The sequence below is a fragment of the Diceros bicornis genome, chromosome 4, assembly GCF_020826845.1.
Source record: "Diceros bicornis minor isolate mBicDic1 chromosome 4, mDicBic1.mat.cur, whole genome shotgun sequence".
Classification (NCBI taxonomy): Eukaryota; Metazoa; Chordata; class Mammalia; order Perissodactyla; family Rhinocerotidae; genus Diceros; species Diceros bicornis.
This window is the reverse complement of record NC_080743.1, coordinates 29,518,861-29,539,210: the sequence shown is the minus strand read 5'-3', so window position 1 is coordinate 29,539,210 and position 20,350 is coordinate 29,518,861. Positions and strand designations below refer to the sequence as shown.

Here is a 20,350-nt window from a genome sequence, read left to right as displayed (position 1 = left end):
TACTTTTAAAAAGTATTCTGCTTACATCTTTGCTTCCTCTGAAACGTGGGTCATTCAAGCATGTAAAAATATTTTCTAATTATAAAAATGGAAGATAAAATGACACCCATCTCCTTTGATGACACACTATAATCAATTATAGAATGTACAAAGTCAAAGGGAAAAGACCAATAATGCCTGAGAATCTAACCAAAGATTAAATTTTACATAATTCATTTACTATATAATCCTCCCCAATATGAGAACAATTAATGCTATCCAAAACACGAAATGGAGAGGCTCCTGATGTATTTTCTCTTGGATGGTGTGTTTACAGACTGGGCAAACACTTGTCTAGAGTGTTGCTGGAGATTCCTGGGCTGGCCAAGTAGGTGTTCAACTAGATGAACTCTAAAGTCTCTTTCAGTTCTAAGATTTCCAATCTGTGAGCAAGATGTGAAAAATAACAGAAGAAAACGTTTTGCCCTTCAATTAACCGAGCTGCGTTCATTCCCATCCCAAATGCACGTAGGTAGAGACAAAAAAGTTCTTTCTCCTCTTTCTCTGCAGTGATTTCTCGAGATCCTCGTTAACAAAAGGCAAGGAAAACAGGCACAGGTGGGATAAAAAGGGGAGTGGCAGAAGCCAGGCCGCCCTCGGGACAGCGCCCCCACGCCCCCTGGCCCTCCGCGGCACCTGAGAAATCAGTGCCCTCCACACCTCCGCCCTTCAGTGGCGGCGTCGCGAGCGAATTCCCCGACCTATTACAGTCCCCTCGCACCTTGGCCAGCCACTGGGCACTGTCTGGAGCCTCCAGCGCCCAAGAAAGGCAAGGAGGAAAAAGAAAAGGGGGGGAGAAGGAATGAGAATAAAGAACGGAAGGGGAAGCAAAGCAATCGGGAAGCCGAATGCTCCTTTTGGCAAAATTGGCTTCCCCATCCATCATTCGATTTAATTCAAATCCCAAAAGCCAACCTCCTCCCCGCCCAAGGTAGCAGCCGGAGGTGGCCCAGCCGGAGTCCCCGAAGCTCCGCCGGTCCGGAGCACGGAGACGGGGAGAGGAAAATGGGCGTGTGGGCTGGGCCTGGCTGGCCGGAGGCCGGGCTCCGAACAAAGCCGCCCGGCTCCCCCTACCTGGGGCGAGCGCGGCGGGCGGAGCCTCGCGGCTCCCCGCGCCACTCGGGCCCGGCGACGCCCTCGCCCCGGGGGCCCTCGCCGAGGCTGGAGGCCGCAACGGGGACCCTCTCCGCCCGCGAGCTGCGCCCCTTCGGGACAATAGGCCCCCTCCCCCGCCTCCAAGCGGGAAGATACAAAGGCAGAGAGCGCGCCCCGGCACCGAGCCAGGCGTCCGGAAAGTGAAGGCGGAGGACGGAGAGAGGCCGGGAGAGGACGGCGGCGGACGCGGGAGCCCGCAGGCCGCTCCCCCGGGCGTCCAAGGCGCTGCCCTCAGCCCCAGAGGCGGCAGAGCCAGGAGCGCGGACCAGCAGCCCCGCAACCCCCGGCCGAGAGGGACGAGGGCTCTGCACACAAAGAGGAGCGGGACCCCCTACTCCGCCAGGGGCGGGGACGGCCCAACCCACGCGCTCTGGCCGTCGACGGTCAGCGGCGCCTGCCCAGCCCGCGCCCTTTGGGGGCCGGGGTCCGCGCGGGGCGCCCCTCTCCCCGACTCACCCACAGCTCCGTGCCCCAGCTCATGGCGGAAGCTGAGGCGACTCGGGCCGTCTGGCTGCCCCGCTGTCCGTCCGTCCGTCGGCTCTGCCGTCAGTCTGTCCGACCTCCCACTTGCTGGCCGGCAGGCTCGCGGCTCCGCTGCTTTGCCTCCGAAGGTGCCGCCACCGCGAGGCTCCCCAGTGAGTGAGAAAGACTCGACCGGAGAAGCCGCCGCCGACGACGCGTCCCCGCCTCCCGGAGCCGGCAGGGAGGGGGCCCGGGCCGGGGTGGGGGTGGGGGGGGCGGGACGCGGAGAGGGGAGGGGGCGGGGCGCGGTGCACCCTGGGATCGGGGCGGACCCGAGCTCGCCTGGACGCAGCCGGCAGGGTCTCCTCGCCGGAGGGTCTTCCACCCGCCCGGGTCACCCGCGCGGCTCACCCGCCGGGTCTCTTCCCTCACGCCCCGCGGGGCTTGGACGGCCCCGCCAACGCCGCTGCCACTCGGATCTCTGTCTAAGATGGAAAGGGAGAGAATGAAAAGACGCCCACCGCCCTTCTCCGCCCTGAGCCCCCTTAGATGAGGCAACTCCAGTCACCCGCCCTTCCTGCCTCTTGCCTCCTCCACCTGGGAGAAACCCTGACAAGGAAACCTCATCAATATCCGTGGGTTTCGATTGTGGAGAGTTGTGTATTATTTATAAGAAAAAAGTCTTGACGGTTAAGGTGATCTTGGCAATAACTAAAAGAGGTAGAGGTTGAACGTCAAATGTGAACGCAACGTGGCCCCGATTCTGTTTTTAATAAAACATTTTAATTTTATGAGTTCTGTCAGGAAATCATGAAAAGAGGCAGACCTTAAAGCATTCATTTTGGAATGTTGCCCTGACACGAGATGGAAGACATGGACGAATGTGAGCGGAGCTGTCACCTGCGGGAAACGAGGATTGAGCTTGCCCCTTTTCTGGAACGGGCACCCCATGTAGGGGGGTTGGATGGGAGCGAGATTCGTCCCCCGTAGTGCAAAGAGCCTATTCGGAACTTCAGATATCTCTCACTCGGAATATCGGAACCTTGGAGGCAAATGCACCATTTCCTTTTTCCTTCTGTGGAGTTACTTCCCGGCCTTTCTGAGCAATCATTAACTGCAGTCAGCAAGTTTGGCTGGTGCTGTTAGATATCGAGTACGCTTAGCAGCTCCCTAACATATGCTTTGGCGTTAATTGCTTGTCTCCTAAACACACACGCACACACACACATTTCAATCCAGTCACTACTAGAGTACTCCTCAGAGTGTCATGACTGCTGAGTGTCTTTAAGAAGCTCTCCCAACCTGCGTGTCAGCATTTGAAACTCCTCCCCTGTACGGCCTGCTCAGGTGTGCCAATCTCTTCTGCTTCAATCCTTGTCCCTGCCTAGCTGTGCTCCCTCTTGGGGTTGAGGCAAATAGCCTGAGCTCTCCTAGCAGTCCAGCCACCACTCTTGCTAAATTCTTTGCTGCCCTTCTCTGAGTCCAGCTTGAGCATACAAATACCCTCTTCCAAGTGCGTTATGGCCAATTTTTAAACTCTTAAGTGTGCCATGCAGTAAAAAGGCTGGGAAGCATTGACTGAACACTTTCTCTTTCCAATATTTTTCTATACTGTCTCTGTTTCAAATAGAATTCCTTCAGGGTTATTTATACCACCTAACACTGCCTCTCTTCACCCTCCCTAGACATCATGAATGTATTTAGCAATTATAAGTAACATTTATTAGTAATAGAAAATATATTTATTAAATGATGTCTCATTATTTAGAACCATTCCAATACTAAGATTTATTGTATCTAAATATCGTCATCAAAGTTAAGACATATGGAACATAATTTAAAACAAAATTACATGCTTTCTCTTTAAAAAGTAAAATAATCTACATTCACATTAAAGATTATCCTCAACCATACGGTTTACACAATTCCCCTACTGAACATAAAGTCTTATCTCCTAGATAAATATTTTTTGTTCCAAAGTTTCTAAACAGTACTCCACACTTAGAACAACTGATTTCTCTTCAAAAAGTTAGGTTTGGGGGCATCAAATTCAGATAAAATTTGTTATTCTACAGTACTGTAAAATTTAAATATAGTTCATGTAATCAACTTAAATTGATAATCTTTTTTAAATAACTATTTGTAACTTACAAAATTCTTTCATGATATTAAAATTCACTATTTACTTCAACAAAGTTTTAAGAAAAAATGATTAAGTGAAACTATCACAACAAAAGAATAAATATGTTTTGTGTTATATTTTGTTACAAAAATAATAAAAATTAATCAGATTTCAAAGTATTTTGTAAGCAGTTCAAACACGTCATTTTTATCTCTAAAAAAGGTAAAACATAACTTTTAGCATCTTGAAAGCAAAATCTCTTTAGTATAACAGCAATCTACTATTAATTTATTCCAGATGATACCCCAAATCATATAATCATATTTTGCATCAAGTGATACAAAATTCTGTTAAACCAATTATCTTATACCTTCTGCTACTTGACCTATTTGGGTAATCCATTACCACATAGTTTCTGTTTCACATTACATAGTTTATAAAGCAATCAACACTAAGAAGGAACTGAGGAAATAATGTTATTCTAGCTTTCTCCACCTATTTTTCACAATGGAGCCATTCTACTGAGTAAAGTTGAAAGAGCTCAAATTACACACGCTCATTAGCAATTTTTAAAATTATTACACTGTATCTTTTTATTAATTATGGAAAATAACTTTTATTGAATGCATTTTTTCTTCAGGCATATGTTTGAACTCTGCTCTATGATAAGCCGTTGAAGTATTACATTTTCTTTTGTATATTTTTATTTTGTGTTAATTCAAATGTAAGTCCCTTTTATAATTTCTTTATATTACAAACATTTAGCTAATGCCCTTTCCAGTTTCAAATTTTCCCTGCTTGAATTTCCTTAAGTCAGATTGTGAAACATAGTTGTTCACTGCTGCATTCTGCAATATAGAATAATTTACTAGTCCAATTACATTAACCTCCTACCATAAATCAATCTCATCTTAAAATTAAATTTTTGCAATGTTTATTCCATATATAAAGTTACTAATGTCTTATAAGCACTTTTTTGAAGTGTTTCCAAAGAAAAAAATAAAGCTTTAGATAAACTTAGTATTTGGAGTGTAGAAAGCTTTTCTTAGCATGTATGTATCAATGTCCCATCCATAAATGGTTACCGATCATATAGAATTTCCTCTATTGAAAGGGAACAATCTCTAGCACAAACAATAGCAACTCCTTTCTTGTCATTCAAATATCTTAAGACTATGTCTTAAAATTAAAATTATAGTGGTAGTGTCCACAAATAGAATTATTATCTATGTAGGTAGGCCAAAACAATCAAGCTAAAACTATTTTGGGAAGAATATCAAGGCAATGTACTTGGCACCTCCGATTCAATGCTTCAAATGGATCACTACACCAGAACAGGTTCATACTGGAATACCGATCCATGCCAGACAAATGAAGGATGGCACTGGCTGGTTAAGAGTCATCACTACCTTCTGTACTGCCAGGTTTCCTAACCAAGAATTGGAAGAAATTCAAAACTTCAAGAGCATAGTTCAAGGTGGCTCACTGAAGAAAAAGAAAGAAGGAAGGAAATCCACCTACTATTTTGTCTTTAGGAATTCTGCTTTCCATTATTGAATCCAGTTAAAGCATTTTGTATAGTTGCTCTAATGAAACTTGCCAAAAAGTAAAAGAAAAAGAAAATTTTATATAAATCAAATGGAATAGATCTGTTTAAAGAAGTAACTTATTTCCACTTTTCTCTGATGATTGGTTCTTTCCCACTGGTTATTATAGAACTGTGGAAGTTTAAAAGCATTTAGGTATTTATTTAGGTTAAATTCTCTTTAGGGCCAAGATACCTGGTAGAACAAAAGTTACAGATTTCTTCAGGTGTTTATTACATCTTCCCAAACCCATTCAAAATTTCCACTAATTAAATTCCTGAAGTATTCCAATTTTTTTTATTTTTTGTGGGGGTTTTTGGCCTGTGTTGACAAATTTCAAGATATGAACATCAATTAACAAAAAAAACACCTAGTTGTCTATTTTCTTTTTATGAAATCCAATCAGGTGCATCATATGTACTTATAGAAATAAAACCACTTTCATAGGCTCACAAGAGCCAATTGTTAAGTTTTCAGGAATTTTGCAAACAGGTTGTTAAAAATGTTAGCTTGATATTGGTCATGGTGAGAGTATTTATACCATAGAAATTGGCAAATGCTACAAATCAGGATGGTTTTTCCCCTAGGAGAACTAATTGTTAAACATTAGCAAACCATGGTCTAAATCCTATGCAGATTAATGGTGAAGGAAATGAAAACATACATTTAGCTACTAAGTGAGAACAATTCTGAAATGGAATGATAAAATTTGATTTTATTGAGTCCGTTCAGATGTATCAGGGATATTCAGGGTCTAATGGGATCATAATTTTTTCTTCATTTCCTATGTAACAGAATCATACCCATTATGGTAATCCTTGCTTCTACTGTCTTCATATTAGGATTCTAATGCTTGTAAGTCTTTGTCATTTGATATTTATTATAATATTTTATTGACTTAAAAAGTCATAAATCATAATTTTGCATCCTCCATGTCAAAATTTTACACCACGTATGTCAATGCTTAATATTATTTTTTAATGATAAAAATGATTTAAATAATCGATAATGAAAACCTACCTCTAGGCTGATTCTCTTCATCCTTGTCCAAACCTAGTTAGCTAAGATTTTAATGTTCATTTTAAAGTCCAGAATAGCTCAGACTTTAAATATTTTACATTCTTTGAAAGATAATCTACTATATGTAAATTCAAGGTACTTTTGTTACCCTGGCCCCAGAACCCATAAGACACTAACCACAACCCTGCTCAGAACAAGCCTAAGGTGTTAATTGGTAACACTTCTTATTTTAGTGACCACTTCATTGTAGCAATTCAGTTTTATCCCATTAGATAAAACAGCAAGTTAAAGCCACTTATTTTAAAATAAGCCAATAGATATCCAATTTCTGGTTAAACTCTGAATATTTGGCTTTAGCCTGAAGAGTCTGGTCCTATAATTATGATCTAGGTTATCTCTAACACAAGGCGTTCTAGAGAGAATTAGTTGCAATAGTCTCCAGTGAATCATAATTTTCTGTAGCGTTGCCATATTTAGCAAATAAAAATACAGGACTCCCAGTTAAATGTGAATTTCAGATATTGCAAATATTACAGGGGACATACCATACTAAAAAATTATTTGTCGTCTATCTGAAATTCAAATTTAACTGAGTGTCTCGTATTTTATCTGGCAACACGAAGTATTCAGGATGATCTTAAACCAAACCCCCCAGGTCAGGGACTCTTAACCAGATGAATTTAGACAATGGATTCTACGGAGCTGGTGAACACCTGAAATTGGATGTAAAAGATTTTTAACAGATGTGTCTGTAGCTTTTTCGGGGGAACAAAAGCATGGCTTTTATCAGTCGCTCTTAATGAAGAATTTGCTTCAAAAATCTCTTGGTGAGCTTGTAAAAAACTTTTGCCTGACAAGGTTGAGAACAGTGGGTGGAGGATGCTATCACTTTTGTTTAATGGAGGGAGGAAATTTTTACTATGCGTTTATAGGCACAAAGTACTCTGGAAGGACACGCAAGAAACTGGAAGCAGTGGTTATCTCTGGAGAGGGGAACTAGGAGATGGGGGTAAGAAGAAGTCTTACTTTTCATTATCACTCTTTTGTGACTTTTAATTTTATTACGTTGTCCATATTTCATCTATTTAAAATTACAAAAATAACAACAGTGCCTAGGCCTCGCTCTAGGACTATTAGGTCAGAATTTCTAAATTTCCAGTGGTTGGGTCATAATGTTCGTGTGTGTTTGCAGTTTGTTTTTTCTAACTCTACACTGTATTTTGATTATACGTCAAAATCACACACACACTGATCTATGGCAATTGCCAAAAAAACAGCAAATACAAATACACACACTCCACGCTCACACATATACCATCCCCTGTATTTCCCAGGAAAGACCCAGAAAATGAACGCGACTCACTACAGCTTTTTATGCTGGAAAAGTTCTGTGTAGAACTGATAGGGGGTGAGTCAAACCAGTCCACACTCAGGGGTGGTGAGAGGAAACTGCTCAACGTTTAAGTTGAAGGCTCAGGAGAGCAGACTCCTAACGAATGTTTTTGGTCACTAGAGTACGCCCCGGAGTAATTGAGTAGTTGCTTATCCCTCTATTAAGCAACCTGCCTTTTTTGCATTTCTAGTGGATGGGGCCAGGATTAGCAAGGACCTGTTGCTCCTAGAAACTCTTCCTAGTGTTCTGGCATCACCGGAATTTGCCTGGCCTGGTGCAAGGAAATACCCCACCTGTTCACAATTTACCTCATCCTACCCACTACCCAGCAAATGTCATTCAATGTTCAAAGAATGACTACAGTTCTTCAGGACTAAATCTGCAGAGAGAAAACCTGCCCTCAGCTGAGTGTGCTCGAGCACTGCCTGGGGCATTCTCCTGAAGTCGACCTGAAGAAATGGTGTCTCTTCTTTACCCGTGCTTCTCTGCATTTCTGCAAAATTGGCAGCAAAGAATTCCTTCATAGGCAAACATACAATCTGAGACAAAAATAAATTCTTATTCTCTTTTCTTATTGTTCTATTTCTGGTCCATTGTGTCCACAGGAAAAGAATGCTGCAAATTACATGACTGCACCACAATTTATGTAATGCATTTGATTTCATTCACAAAAACAACTGGACGTTATTACAAACCTGTGTCCTAGAAAGTAGTGTCTGGTATTCTTCTGTTGACAGTAGTCCTGGGGGTTCTTGGGGATCTTTCTGCAGCCTCCAAGTTGGGTAATTTCTGAGGTATTTCACTTATTCTTTGGAAGACGGAGGTCCAAAATTTCCCTTGATAATCCTAAATATTTTGTCTGTTAAAAGGATCCAGGATGGTCACCCTAAAATCCTTAAGTTGGCATTTTTAAGAAAATGAAACATGGGGCCGGCCTGGTGGCTCAAGTGGTTGGGTGCACGTGCTCCACTGTGGCTGCCTGGGGTTCACCGGTTGGGATCCTGGGTGCACACTGACGCACTGCTTGGCAAGCCATGCTGTGGCAGCGTCCCATATAAAGCGGAGGAAGATGGGCACGGATGTTAGCCCAGGGCCAGTCTTCCTCAGCAAAAAAATAAAGAGAAAAAGAAGAGGATTGACAGATGTTAGCACAGGGCTGATCTCCTCACAAAAAAAAAGAAAAAGAAAATGAAACATTATAGAACCGTGAATTTCGTATTTTCTCTAGAATGTCAACATTCAAAAACTCTCATGATATGGCCTCTAACTACCTCTCCACCCATCTCCTACCACTCTCTGCAGTTCTTCCTAAACTCCAGCTGTACTCAACTGCACTTTGTTCCATGACTGCCTGGGTCCTCTCTCACGCCTCTGTGTATGTGTTCTTCACCTGGTTAGCTCTTACCTGTTCTCAAGGGCGCACCTCACATGTGATGACTCTGAGAAGTCTTCCGAGAATCTCTTTTTCCCACTTCTTTCCTCTCCTAACTTTGAACTTGGTGCTACTTTGTATTTCTTATTGTTCTTGGTGTCCACCTCTAAGCAGATACAATTCAAATAGTTGTTTTTACTTGTCTGTCTCCTTTGAGGACAGGACAATTCCTGGCACAGAATAGGTACTCAATTAATATTTAATAAATGAATATCAAAGGTTCTCAAATAATAAATAAAAATTCACATCTTATATACCTTTAAAGTTGACTATAGATATAGGTAAGTTGGGCCGGCCCCATGGCTTAGCAGTTAAGTGCGTGTGCTCTGCTACTGGTGGCCCGGGTTCAGATCCCGGGTGCGCACAGATGCACTGCTTCTCCGGTCGTGCTGAGGCCATGTCCCACATACAGCAACTGGAAGGATGTGCAACTATAACATACAACTATCTACTGGGGCTTTGGGGAAATAAAAAGGAGGAGGATTGGCAATAGATGTTAGCTCAGAGCTGGTCTTCCTCAGCAAAAAATATAAAAAAAAAAGATGTAGGTAAGTCAAATTTCTGGGATTGACTTTCAGATTCTTTTGCCTCAAATACCTAATATCCCATTCTTAGCTTATTTGCTTTCAAATTAACAACAAACTAAAATTATGATTTAAAAGAAATCTTAAAATGAAAATTATTTATGAATAATGTTTTTAATTGTATGTTTTTGTACAGGAAAAGAATTGTCAAGAGCTAATTATTTTAGACTTGTAAAATACACAGAAATTTTTGTAGATTTTTTAAAAATTAATAAATCCCCTCAAACTTGAAAGTTTTTTTGAAATCACACATAAAAACGGCATGTTTGTTACCATTCTAAAACTTGTTCAGGAATCCAGGTTAAAAGAAACTCTTTAAAGATTAATAAAGAGAATTCAGAAAGACCAAAGCAACCATGACTTCCACATTCCTGGCAAAAGCTCAGCAGAGGTGAGTTAAGTACTTATTAAAAGTGACTAATCCACAAAAAGAAAGCAAGCTTAAGGCTGATTTTTTTTAAGTATGGAGAAAGTGAATTCAACTATGACTCCCAAACTTCTAATCTAAATATGTTATCTTTTCCTGTTGTTGCTTTCCTAAAGAATTATTCTTGCAGATATATAATTAATCAAAATAATACATTTAAATGTATTCCAGTACTAGAGATAATTTGGTGAGGTTTAAATGGGAAGACAGCCAGATAAGGCCATCTGTGAAAATATGTAATCATAAGCTTCAAGAAATAGGAAACAAGTTAGTCTACATTCCAATATAAAAGTTATAAAGTATAGAAATAATGTTAGAATATGATACCTCTTGCTTAAAACCACACAATCAGACTGTTAAAATCACAAATCTGGTTTTTTAAATGTCTGAGGAGAGCATTCATGGCTGGTTTGTTTCATCTTTTACCAAGCTTACTATGAAGAGGTAGGAGTGGAAACACTTGATTTAATATTATTGTGTTTGTTTTCTACCTGTTGAATGTGTTAATGTTTCCCCAGCTTGATGGCAACATCTTCAAAGGTTTGGATCAGATCAGTCACAAAGCAGATTAACACAAGCTTTGAGGTTGATTAATTGATTTTAAAGTGTCAGCAGGATCATTTGCTTTGCTTTAAGCAAATTGTTTGTTTTATCCTTTAAATTCCCCCCAAAAAGGAGAGTTTTAAACTCCCCAGAAAATGCAGTACATTTTGGATAATGATGAAACTATCCCCTATTATAATCAAACATGTTCAGCTTTTGTCAAAAACACGCAACTGTCTACATAGTAAAGGATTTTAATGGGATTTTTTTAACAGCATTTTTTTCCAGAAAAGCTCTACCAAATTATGAACTTTGCTAAATATGGATATGTTCTACTTTACACAAACCTAATACACCTTTAAAAAATCTGAACATAAAACACCCATGTTGGCACTGCAGAGGAGGGAAGCTATAGTCTCTTTGACAAGTGGTACTGCATCAACTGGATACTCACACGGAAAAACAATGAATCTTGACCCTTATCTCACATGATACACAAAATTCAATTCTAAGTAGATCTCAGATCTAACTGTGAAAATTAATATAGTGAAGCTTCTAGAACATACCGTATGAGATTATCTTCATGACTTACTGTAGGCAGAAATTTTTTAAACAGGATACAAAAAGCACTAAGCATAAAGGAAAAACTTGATAAGTTAGAATACATTAAAATTTACCAAAAAGTGCTTTTAAGAGAATGAAAAAGCAAGCCCAGAATGGGAGAATATATAAGCAATATATATACCTAACAAAAGACTCATGTCTAGAATATGTAAAGAACTCCTACAAAACAATGAGACCACATGATAGAAAATTGGCAAAATACCTGAATCAGCACTTCAAGTGAGAAAATATTCAAGTAGTCTACAAACATATTAAAAAGTGTTTAACCTTATTAGATATCAGAAAAATGCACATTAAATCCCCCAATTTAAGATTGCTGCCTGTCTATCAAAATGACTAAAATTAAAAAGATTGACAATACCTAATGTTGGTGTAAAAGTGGAACAATGGAAATTCTCACACTGCTAGTGGAAGTGTGAATTGCTACAACTTTGAAGAACTATTTGGCAATATCACATACTATATGATCCAAAAATTCTACTCCTGAATATATATACTCAAAAGCAATACACTCATATGTGCACCAAAAGGCATATACAAAGATATTCACAGCAGCAATTATTCATAATAGCTAAATACTAAAAACAACCCAAATTTCCTTCAGTAGTAGAATGAAGTACATTCCTATAATAAAATACATTACTACAAAGAAAAATAATGAAATATATCTACAAACAAAAATAAAAAATATTGAGTGAAATAAGCTAAACACAAACAATATGTAATATGTAATTACATTTACAAAATTTCTCAAAGCAGAAAAACCTAAATTATGTTAGAAGTCAAGATAATGTTTATCTGTGGGGGGAAGGAAGAGAGTAATGATTCGGAGGGAGTACAAAGTGGTCTTCTGAGAAGCTGGTAATGTTATTTCATTTTATGCTAGTAATGTTTCTACAGGTGTTTTACACTTTGTAATGATACTTCAAACTGGCAATACTTAGATTTCTGCATTTTGTATATATGTTATACTTCAATTTTTAGAAAGTTTATTTTAAAAAAAAAGAACTGATCTTTTAGAGGTACTTATTTACCTTGTAAAATAACTCTGGTTTCCAAAAGAAATATTGGATCATTCACAATGTCTTTCAATATTCACAGAACTTTTCAGAAACATGTCCACTGAATAACAGAAGTTGCACTTAAACAAATCATTATTAAACACAAGATAGGAGAGTTTCATCATTGCATTAATTTTGACTGCCATCTAATGGCAAGAATGCTGCACTATACAGAAACAGACAGATCTTGTCTCTGCAGTGAGCAACAGATCAACTTTGGATACAATTTGCAGCACTGCTTTTCTGTCGAGTTCGTCTTCTGCAAATATTAGGTAAATATTTGGACATGATGTAAATATTAGGTGTAATATTAGCACATGTAAATATTAGACATGATGTAAATATTATGACATTCATTTAGGATTGTTAAATCTGAACTAAAACAGAATTTTCCATTTTTTTGTGTGTAAGAAGTTCATGACCCTGTTATAATTTTTATTCTTTCTTTTGACCATACTTTACAGTCCTTACAGATTACATCCCACTTAGTACAGCAAATGTCAGGCAGCAACACAAAATATATTCCTGTTACCATGAAAATCCGAAAAGAGAAATAGACTTAATATGCGTAATGCAATGCCTTGGATGTTAAGCGGTACTCAGTACAAAGCACTGGATTAATGTCCTGCCTAAAGCAGTTTACTTGGACCCAAGCTTTTCAGTGAAATTTTGAGAGCAGGGCCGTGTGTGGCATGTGACTAACCAGAAGTTACATGCACTGTGATGAAATCGACAACTAAAAGAGAAAGGTAGAGAATTCTAAGGTGAGATTCTAGGTGAGAATAAGCGCTTTTGAGCCTCAAGTATTAACTAGATACTTTTGAAAGCAAAGAAGAATTTCCCTAGGCAGAGCCCTCCGAGAGAATCTTTAAGACAACTAGCAACCTTTTTGGTGGATTTCAACAACTTCTATGGATAACCAAAAATTGGAGAGAAAATTCAAAAAGAGGAAGTTTCGTTATATTTCTTCTAGCACCCTGCTCCTTGTCAAATCCAGTTTGATTACCAAGTAGTCAAGATGAATATAGTTTCATCCTCCAGCAAAATGCCCCAACCCTTTACATTATATTTAATCTAAACAGAACTAATCAATTGTGTTTTTTTGTTTGTTTGTATTAACTGTCTTACTGAAGTATAATTGACGTATAATAAACTGTATATATTTAAAGGGACATATACATATATTCTCATTAAATCATCACAACAATTAAGATAATGAATATATCCATCACCCCTAAAAGAGCCCATGTGACCTTTTGTAATCCAAATCTTTCTCCCCCTATCCTGCTCTGTCCCTAGGCAGTCACTGATTTGCTTCCATTCATTATAGATAAATTTGTGTTTTCTAGAGTTTTATATAAATGGAATCATGATGTATATACTCTTTATTGTCTGACTCCTTTTACTCAGTGTAATTATTTTGAGTTCATCTGTGTTGTTGCTGTCATAAGTAGCTACATTTTTTATTGTTGAGTAGTGTTCCACTGTGTGGATACAGCACAATTAGTTTATCCATTCACTTATTAGTGGACATTTAGGTTATTTTTGTTTTACAAATAAACTATTTGTAAATATTACAAATAAAGCTACTATGAACATTTGTGCAAAAGTATTTGTATGAATATACGCTTTCATTTTGGGGGAATGATTATCTAGAGATGTTTGCCAGACTGAATAATGACTCAGCAAAGATGTCCACGTCCTGATCCCTGGAACCTGTGAATATGTTGCCATACGCGGCAAAAGGTACTTTGCAGATGTGATTAAGTTAAGGATCTTGAGATGGGGAGATTATCCTGATTATTCACAAGCATTGTTATAAGAGGGAGGGAAGAGAGTTAGTCAGACAGAAGATGAGGTGATGATGGAGCAAAGGGACAGAGAGACTGGAAGATGCTATGCTGCTGGCTTTGAACATAGAGGATGGGACCGTGAGCCAAGAAATGCAGGCAGCCTCCAGAAGCTAGAAGGCAAGGAAACTGATTTTTCCCTAGAGCCTCCAGAAGGAACCAGCCCTGCCAACACCTTGACTTTAGCCCGGTGAGATTGATTTTGGAATTCTGACCACCCAAACTGTAACATAATAAACTTACGTTGTTTAAAGTTGCTATGTTTGTGGTAATTTGTTACAGTAGCAATAGAAATTGTGTAACAGGATGTAATGGCTATGTTATATAGCAGGTTTGTGTTCAACTTTTTAAGAACTTCCATACTGTTTTCAAAAGAGATTGTATCATTTTAAGTTCCCACTAGCAGTGTATGCGAGTTCCATATGCTTTGCATGAACGATTGACACCTTCCAGCATTTGTACCCTTGAGTAACCCCTTGAATGTGAGTTGGACCTAGTTATGTGTTTCTAATGAAAAGCTTGTGGCAAAAGTGATGAAATGTCACTTCCAAGATTGTGCTACAAAAGTAGCACTGTGACTTCCTTCTTGCTTATAGCCTCTCTCTGGCTCTACTTTCATCCTTCCTCTGATGAAGCAAGATGCCCCATTGTGAGCTGCCCTATTTAAAGCTAAATGGCAAAATGAGAGTGGCCTCTGGCCAATAGTCAACAAGAAACGAAGGTCCTCTCAACAACCCTTGAAAAACTGTCCTGTCAACAACCATATGAGTGAGCTTCAAAGTGGATCCTCACCCAGCTGAGCCTTCAGATGAGACCACAGCCCCAGAAACAACTTGATTGTAGCCTTGTGAGAGATTCTGAAGTAAAAGGCCCAGCTAAGTCATGTTTGGATTCCCGACCCACAAAAGTTATAATGTGTATTGATTTAAGCCACTAAGATTTGAGGTAATTTGTTACAAAACAGTAGATAATAAATACAATGGATTTTTTCTTTCATGCTTTTTCTGTCCTATTTAAGAAATCTTTACCAAACCCAAGATCATGAAGATTTTCTCCTATGTTTTCTTCTAGAAATTTTAAAGTGTTAGATCTTACATGTAAGGGTATGATCCATTTTGAGTTAATTTTCGTAAATAGCGTGAGGTAAGGGTATATAGGGTGTGTGTAGTGTGAGGTTCATTCTGTTCCATACAGCTCTATCCAATTGGTTCAGCATCATTTGTTGCAATGATTGTCTTTTCCCCATTCCTTTGCATTAATCATTTGTGAAAAATCAATTGACACATATGCGTAGCTCTAATTCCAAACTCTCTACTCTGTTCTGTTGTCTGTCTTTATACTGATACCATACTATCTTGATTACTGTAGCTTTATAAGACTTGAAATAATTTAAGTCCTCCAACTTTATTCTTTTTCAAAGTTGTTTTGACTGTTTTAGATTCTTTTCATTTTCATATACATTTTAGAATCAGTTTGTCAATTTCTGCAAAAAAATTCTGCTGGCCTTTTTTTATTGGGATTGTATTGAATCTATAGGGGGAGATTTGACATCTTAATAATATGGAGTCTTCTGATCCATGAATATGCTATATCTCTCCATCTGTTTAGGTCTTCCTTAATTTTCTCAGCAATGTTTTGCACTTATCAGTGTACAGGTTTTCAACATCTCTTGTGAAATTTCTTTCATATATTTCATATATTTCATATTATCAATACTAGTAAAACTGGTATAGATTTCTAAATTTTAATTCTTTACTGTAGATAGTATTTTTATATATTTTCTATGGTGACTATCTAAACTTCAATGAAGATAACTCACTTCCTAATTAAGGCAGCTTTTTTTTTATGGTTCCTTAGGATTTTCTGCATAGACGATTTTGCTGTCTACAGTAAAGACAGTTTTCTTTCTTCTTCTACAATCTATATGCTTTTTGTTTTCTTTTACAGCCTTAATACAATGTTTAATAAAAGAAGTGAGCATGGACATTTTTTGCCTTGTTTGGAATCTTGGAGAGAAAGCATTCAGTCTTTTATAATTAACTATGAATTTAGCTGTAAATTTTTCATATATGGCCTTTGTCAGGTTGAAGATATTCCCTTCTATTCCTACTTTGCTGGAAGTTTTCACAGAGAATGAATGTAAGATTTGTCAAGTGTTTTTTCTGCATCTATTGAGATGAATTTGTGTGTGTGTGTGTGTGTGTGTGTGTGTGTGTGAATATGGTGAATTACATTGATTGATTTTCAAATGGTACACCAGTCTTGCATTCCTGGGACAAACTACTTTAGTCATAATGTATTATCTTTGGATACATAATTGGATTTATTTTGATAAAATTTTGTTAAGAAGTTTTGCCTTTATGTTCATGAGGAATATTGGCATGTAGTTTTATTTTCTATTATTGTTTTTGTCTGGTTTTGGCACCGGGTTGATGCTGGTCTCATACCACGAATTAAGAAGTATTCCCTCCTCTTCAATTTTCTGAAAGAGTTTTCATACAATTTTTATTATATCTCTTTTACATTTTGGTAGACTTCAACAGGGAAGCAACCTGGGCCTGGAGTTTTCTTTATGGGAAAGTTTTTAACTAAAAATTTGATTGCTTTAAAAGATATAAAACTTTTCATATTAACAACTTCTTCTTGAGTAAGCTTTGGTAGTTTGTATATTTCATCTAAGTTGTTGAATTTATTGTTATAAAGTTGTTCATAGTACTTACTTATTATCTTTTTAATATTTATAGACTCTCTAGTGATGTCCCTCTCTCCTTGATATTGATGATTTGTGTAGTCTTTTTTTTTGTACCTCATCAATCAGGCTAGATGTTTATCAATTTTATTAATTTTCTCAAAGAACCCACTTTTGGCTTCATGGATTTTCTTTATTCTTTTGTTCATTCGTTTGTTTTCTGTTTCATTGATTTCTGCTCTTATCTTTATTATTTCCTTTCTTGGCTCATTTGGATTTAATTTGCTCTTCCTTTTGTAGTTTCTTAAGGTAGAATATTAGGTCATTGATTTGAAAATTCTTTTTTTTTTTTAATATAGGAGTTTAGTGCTATATATTTCCTCCTAAGCACTGCTTGAGAACCATATACAAATTTTTCTTGTTACTCAGTTCAAAATAATTTCTAATGTCCTTTTGATTGCTTCTTTAACATATCGGTTATTTAGAAGTGTGTTATTTAATCTACATATTTGGTGATTTTTCAGATATATTTTTGTTATTGATTTCCATTTTATTTCCTTGGATTCATATTTTGTATCATTTAAATTCTTTTCAGTTTATTGAGAGTTGTTTTTTTGGTCAGAATATGATTTATCTTGGTAAACGATATGTGGGTACTTGAAACGAACATGTATTCTGTTGCTGTTGAGTGGAGTGTTTGATAAATGTCAATTAGGTCAAATTGGTTCATAGTGTTCAAGTCTTCTATATCCTCACTTCTTTTCTGTCTACCTGTTCTATTAATTAGTGAGAGAAATGTGTTGAAATCTCTGACTATAATTTTGGATTTGTATATTTCTCTTTGCAGTTCTATTGGTTTTGCTTCATGTGTTTGAAGCTTGGTTATTAGGTGCATTATCATTTAGAATTCCTGTCTTCTTGAACAATTGATCTTTTTATTCTTATTAAATGACCCTCTTTAACCCTGGCAATATTCTTTGCCCAGAAATCTACTTTGCCTGAAATTAATATTGTCACTTTAGCATTCTTTTGATTGCGGTTAACATGGTATATTTTTTTTCCATTCCTTTACTTTGAAGTTATGTGTGTCTTTATTTTTTAAATGGATTTCTTGTCTGCAGCTTTTTTTTTTATCCAACTTGACACTCTCTTGGGTGTTTTAAGCCATTTACTTCTAATGTAATTAATGATATGGTAGAGTTTAAATCTACCATCTTGCTTGTTGTTTTCTGTTTATCCTATTTGTCTCTGTTTCCTCTGTTTCTTTTTTTAAACTTTTTTGGATTAATTATTTTTTATGGTTTCATTTTACCTCCAGTCTTTGGTCTATTAGCAATAATTCTGTTTTGTATTTTAGTGGTTGCTTTAGGATTTGTAATATACATCTTTTTTATTTTATTTTTTAAGCAATTTTATTGAGATATAATTCACATACCATACACTTCATCCATTTAAATGTACAATTTAATGGCTTTTAGCAAAGTCACAGAATTTTGCAACCATCACCATAATCAACTTTAAAACGTTTTCATCACCCCCAAAAAGAAATCCCACAGCCCTTAGCCACCCTCATCTTCACCCCTTCATTCCCCCCAGCCCTAAGCAACCAGTAATCCAGTTTCTGACTCTATACATTTGCCTATTCTGGATATTTTATGTAAATGGAATTATATAATATGTGTTCATTTGTGACTGGCTTTTTTCAATTAACATAATGTTTTCAAGGTTCATCCATGTTGTAACATTAATCAACACTTCCTGCCTTTTTATTGCCAAATAATATTCTGTTATATGGATACACCACATTTTATTTATCCATTCATCACTGTAAGTTGTTTCCACTTTTGGGCTATTATGAATAATGCTGCTATGAATATTCATGTACAAGTTTTTGTGTAGGTGTATGTTTTCATTTCTCTTGGCTGTATACCAAAAAGTAGAATTGCTGGGTCATATGGTAACTCTAAGTTTAACCATTTGTGGAACTTCCAGACCATTTTCCAAAGCAGCTGCATAATTTTACATTCCCACCAGCAATGTATGAGGGTTCTGATTCCCCCATAGACTCACTAGCACTTGTTGTTGTCTTTTTGATTATAACCATCCTAGTGGATATGAAGTATTTCACTGTGGTTTGATTTGCATTTCCTTGATGTAAATTATACATCTTCAACTTATTACAAATCTGTCTTCAAGAAATATTATACTACTTCATGTATAGTATAAGAACCTTACAACAATATATAATACATTTATTTTCCCTCTCCTGCCTTTGTGCTATTGTCATACAGTTTGCTTCTTCATATGTTATAAATACCACAATATAGTGTTATTATTTTTACTTTAAATACCTAATTTTCTTTAGCAATTTTATTGAGATATAATTCACAAACCATACAATTCACCCATTTAAAGTGTACTATTCAATGGTTTTTAGTATATTCATAGAGTTGTGCAACCATTACCATTATCAATTTTAGAACATTTTCATCACTCTAGAAAGAAACCACATAGCTATTAGTAGTCACTTTCCATTTCCTCCCAATCCCCTCAGCCCCTGGAAACCACTTATCTACTTTCTATCTCTGTAGATTTGCCTATTCTGGCCATTCTAGATAAATAGACTCATATGATATATAGTCTTTTTGAGACTGGCCAGCCAATTACATTTTAAATAGATTTTTTTAACAGAATATTTTATCTTTACCCACATTTTCACCATTCCCACTGCTCTTCATTCCTTTGTGCAGTTCTAGGTTTTCATCTTGTTTCAGTTTCCTTCTGCTTGGAGGATTTCTTTTAGCATTTCTTGTAGCGCAATTCTGCAGGCATTAAATTCTTTCAGCTTTATATGTCTGGCAAAGTCTTTATTTTGCCTTCCTTTTTGAGTATAGAACTATAAGTTGATAGGAGTTTTTCTTTTCTTTCAGTGTTTTACGAACGGTACCCTACCTCCTTCTACTTTGCATAATTTCAAAAAAAAAAATCTCTTGGATTTTTAAATCTTTGTTCTTCCCTATGTAATATGTCTTCTTTCTCTGACTGCTTTTAAGATTTTCTCTTTATTACAATTTTATTGTCATATGCCTTGGTGTAGTTTTCTTCTTGTTTCTTGTGTGTGGGGTTCATTGAGCTTCTTGGTTCCATGGTTTGTAGTTTTTAGCATATTTGGAAACTTCTCATCCATTATTTCATCAAATATTTTTCCTGTCCTAGCCCCCTCTTTTTCAGGGATTCCAGTTATATACACATTAGGCCACTTACATTTGTCTCAAAGTTCAGCAATTTTCTTTTTCTGTTTCATTTTGGGTAGTTTCTATTATTATGTTTTTATATTCACTAATATTTTCTTCCACAGTGTAT

General features: G+C 37.3%; 1 protein-coding gene across 3 annotated transcripts in view; it reads right to left on the bottom strand.

Annotated features, from left to right (window-relative positions):
* FNBP1L (formin binding protein 1 like) overlaps positions 1-1,877 on the bottom strand; it is a 109,171-nt gene extending 107,294 nt beyond the window's left edge. For all 3 annotated transcript variants that reach the window (XM_058538558.1, XM_058538559.1, XM_058538557.1), the window contains exon 1: positions 1,651-1,877. In XM_058538558.1, coding sequence (XP_058394541.1) covers positions 1,651-1,674 — 24 coding nt within the window. In that variant the 5' untranslated portion in view covers positions 1,675-1,877. The remainder of the gene's footprint in view (positions 1-1,650) is intronic.
* Between the last annotated feature and the right edge of the window lie 18,473 nt (positions 1,878-20,350).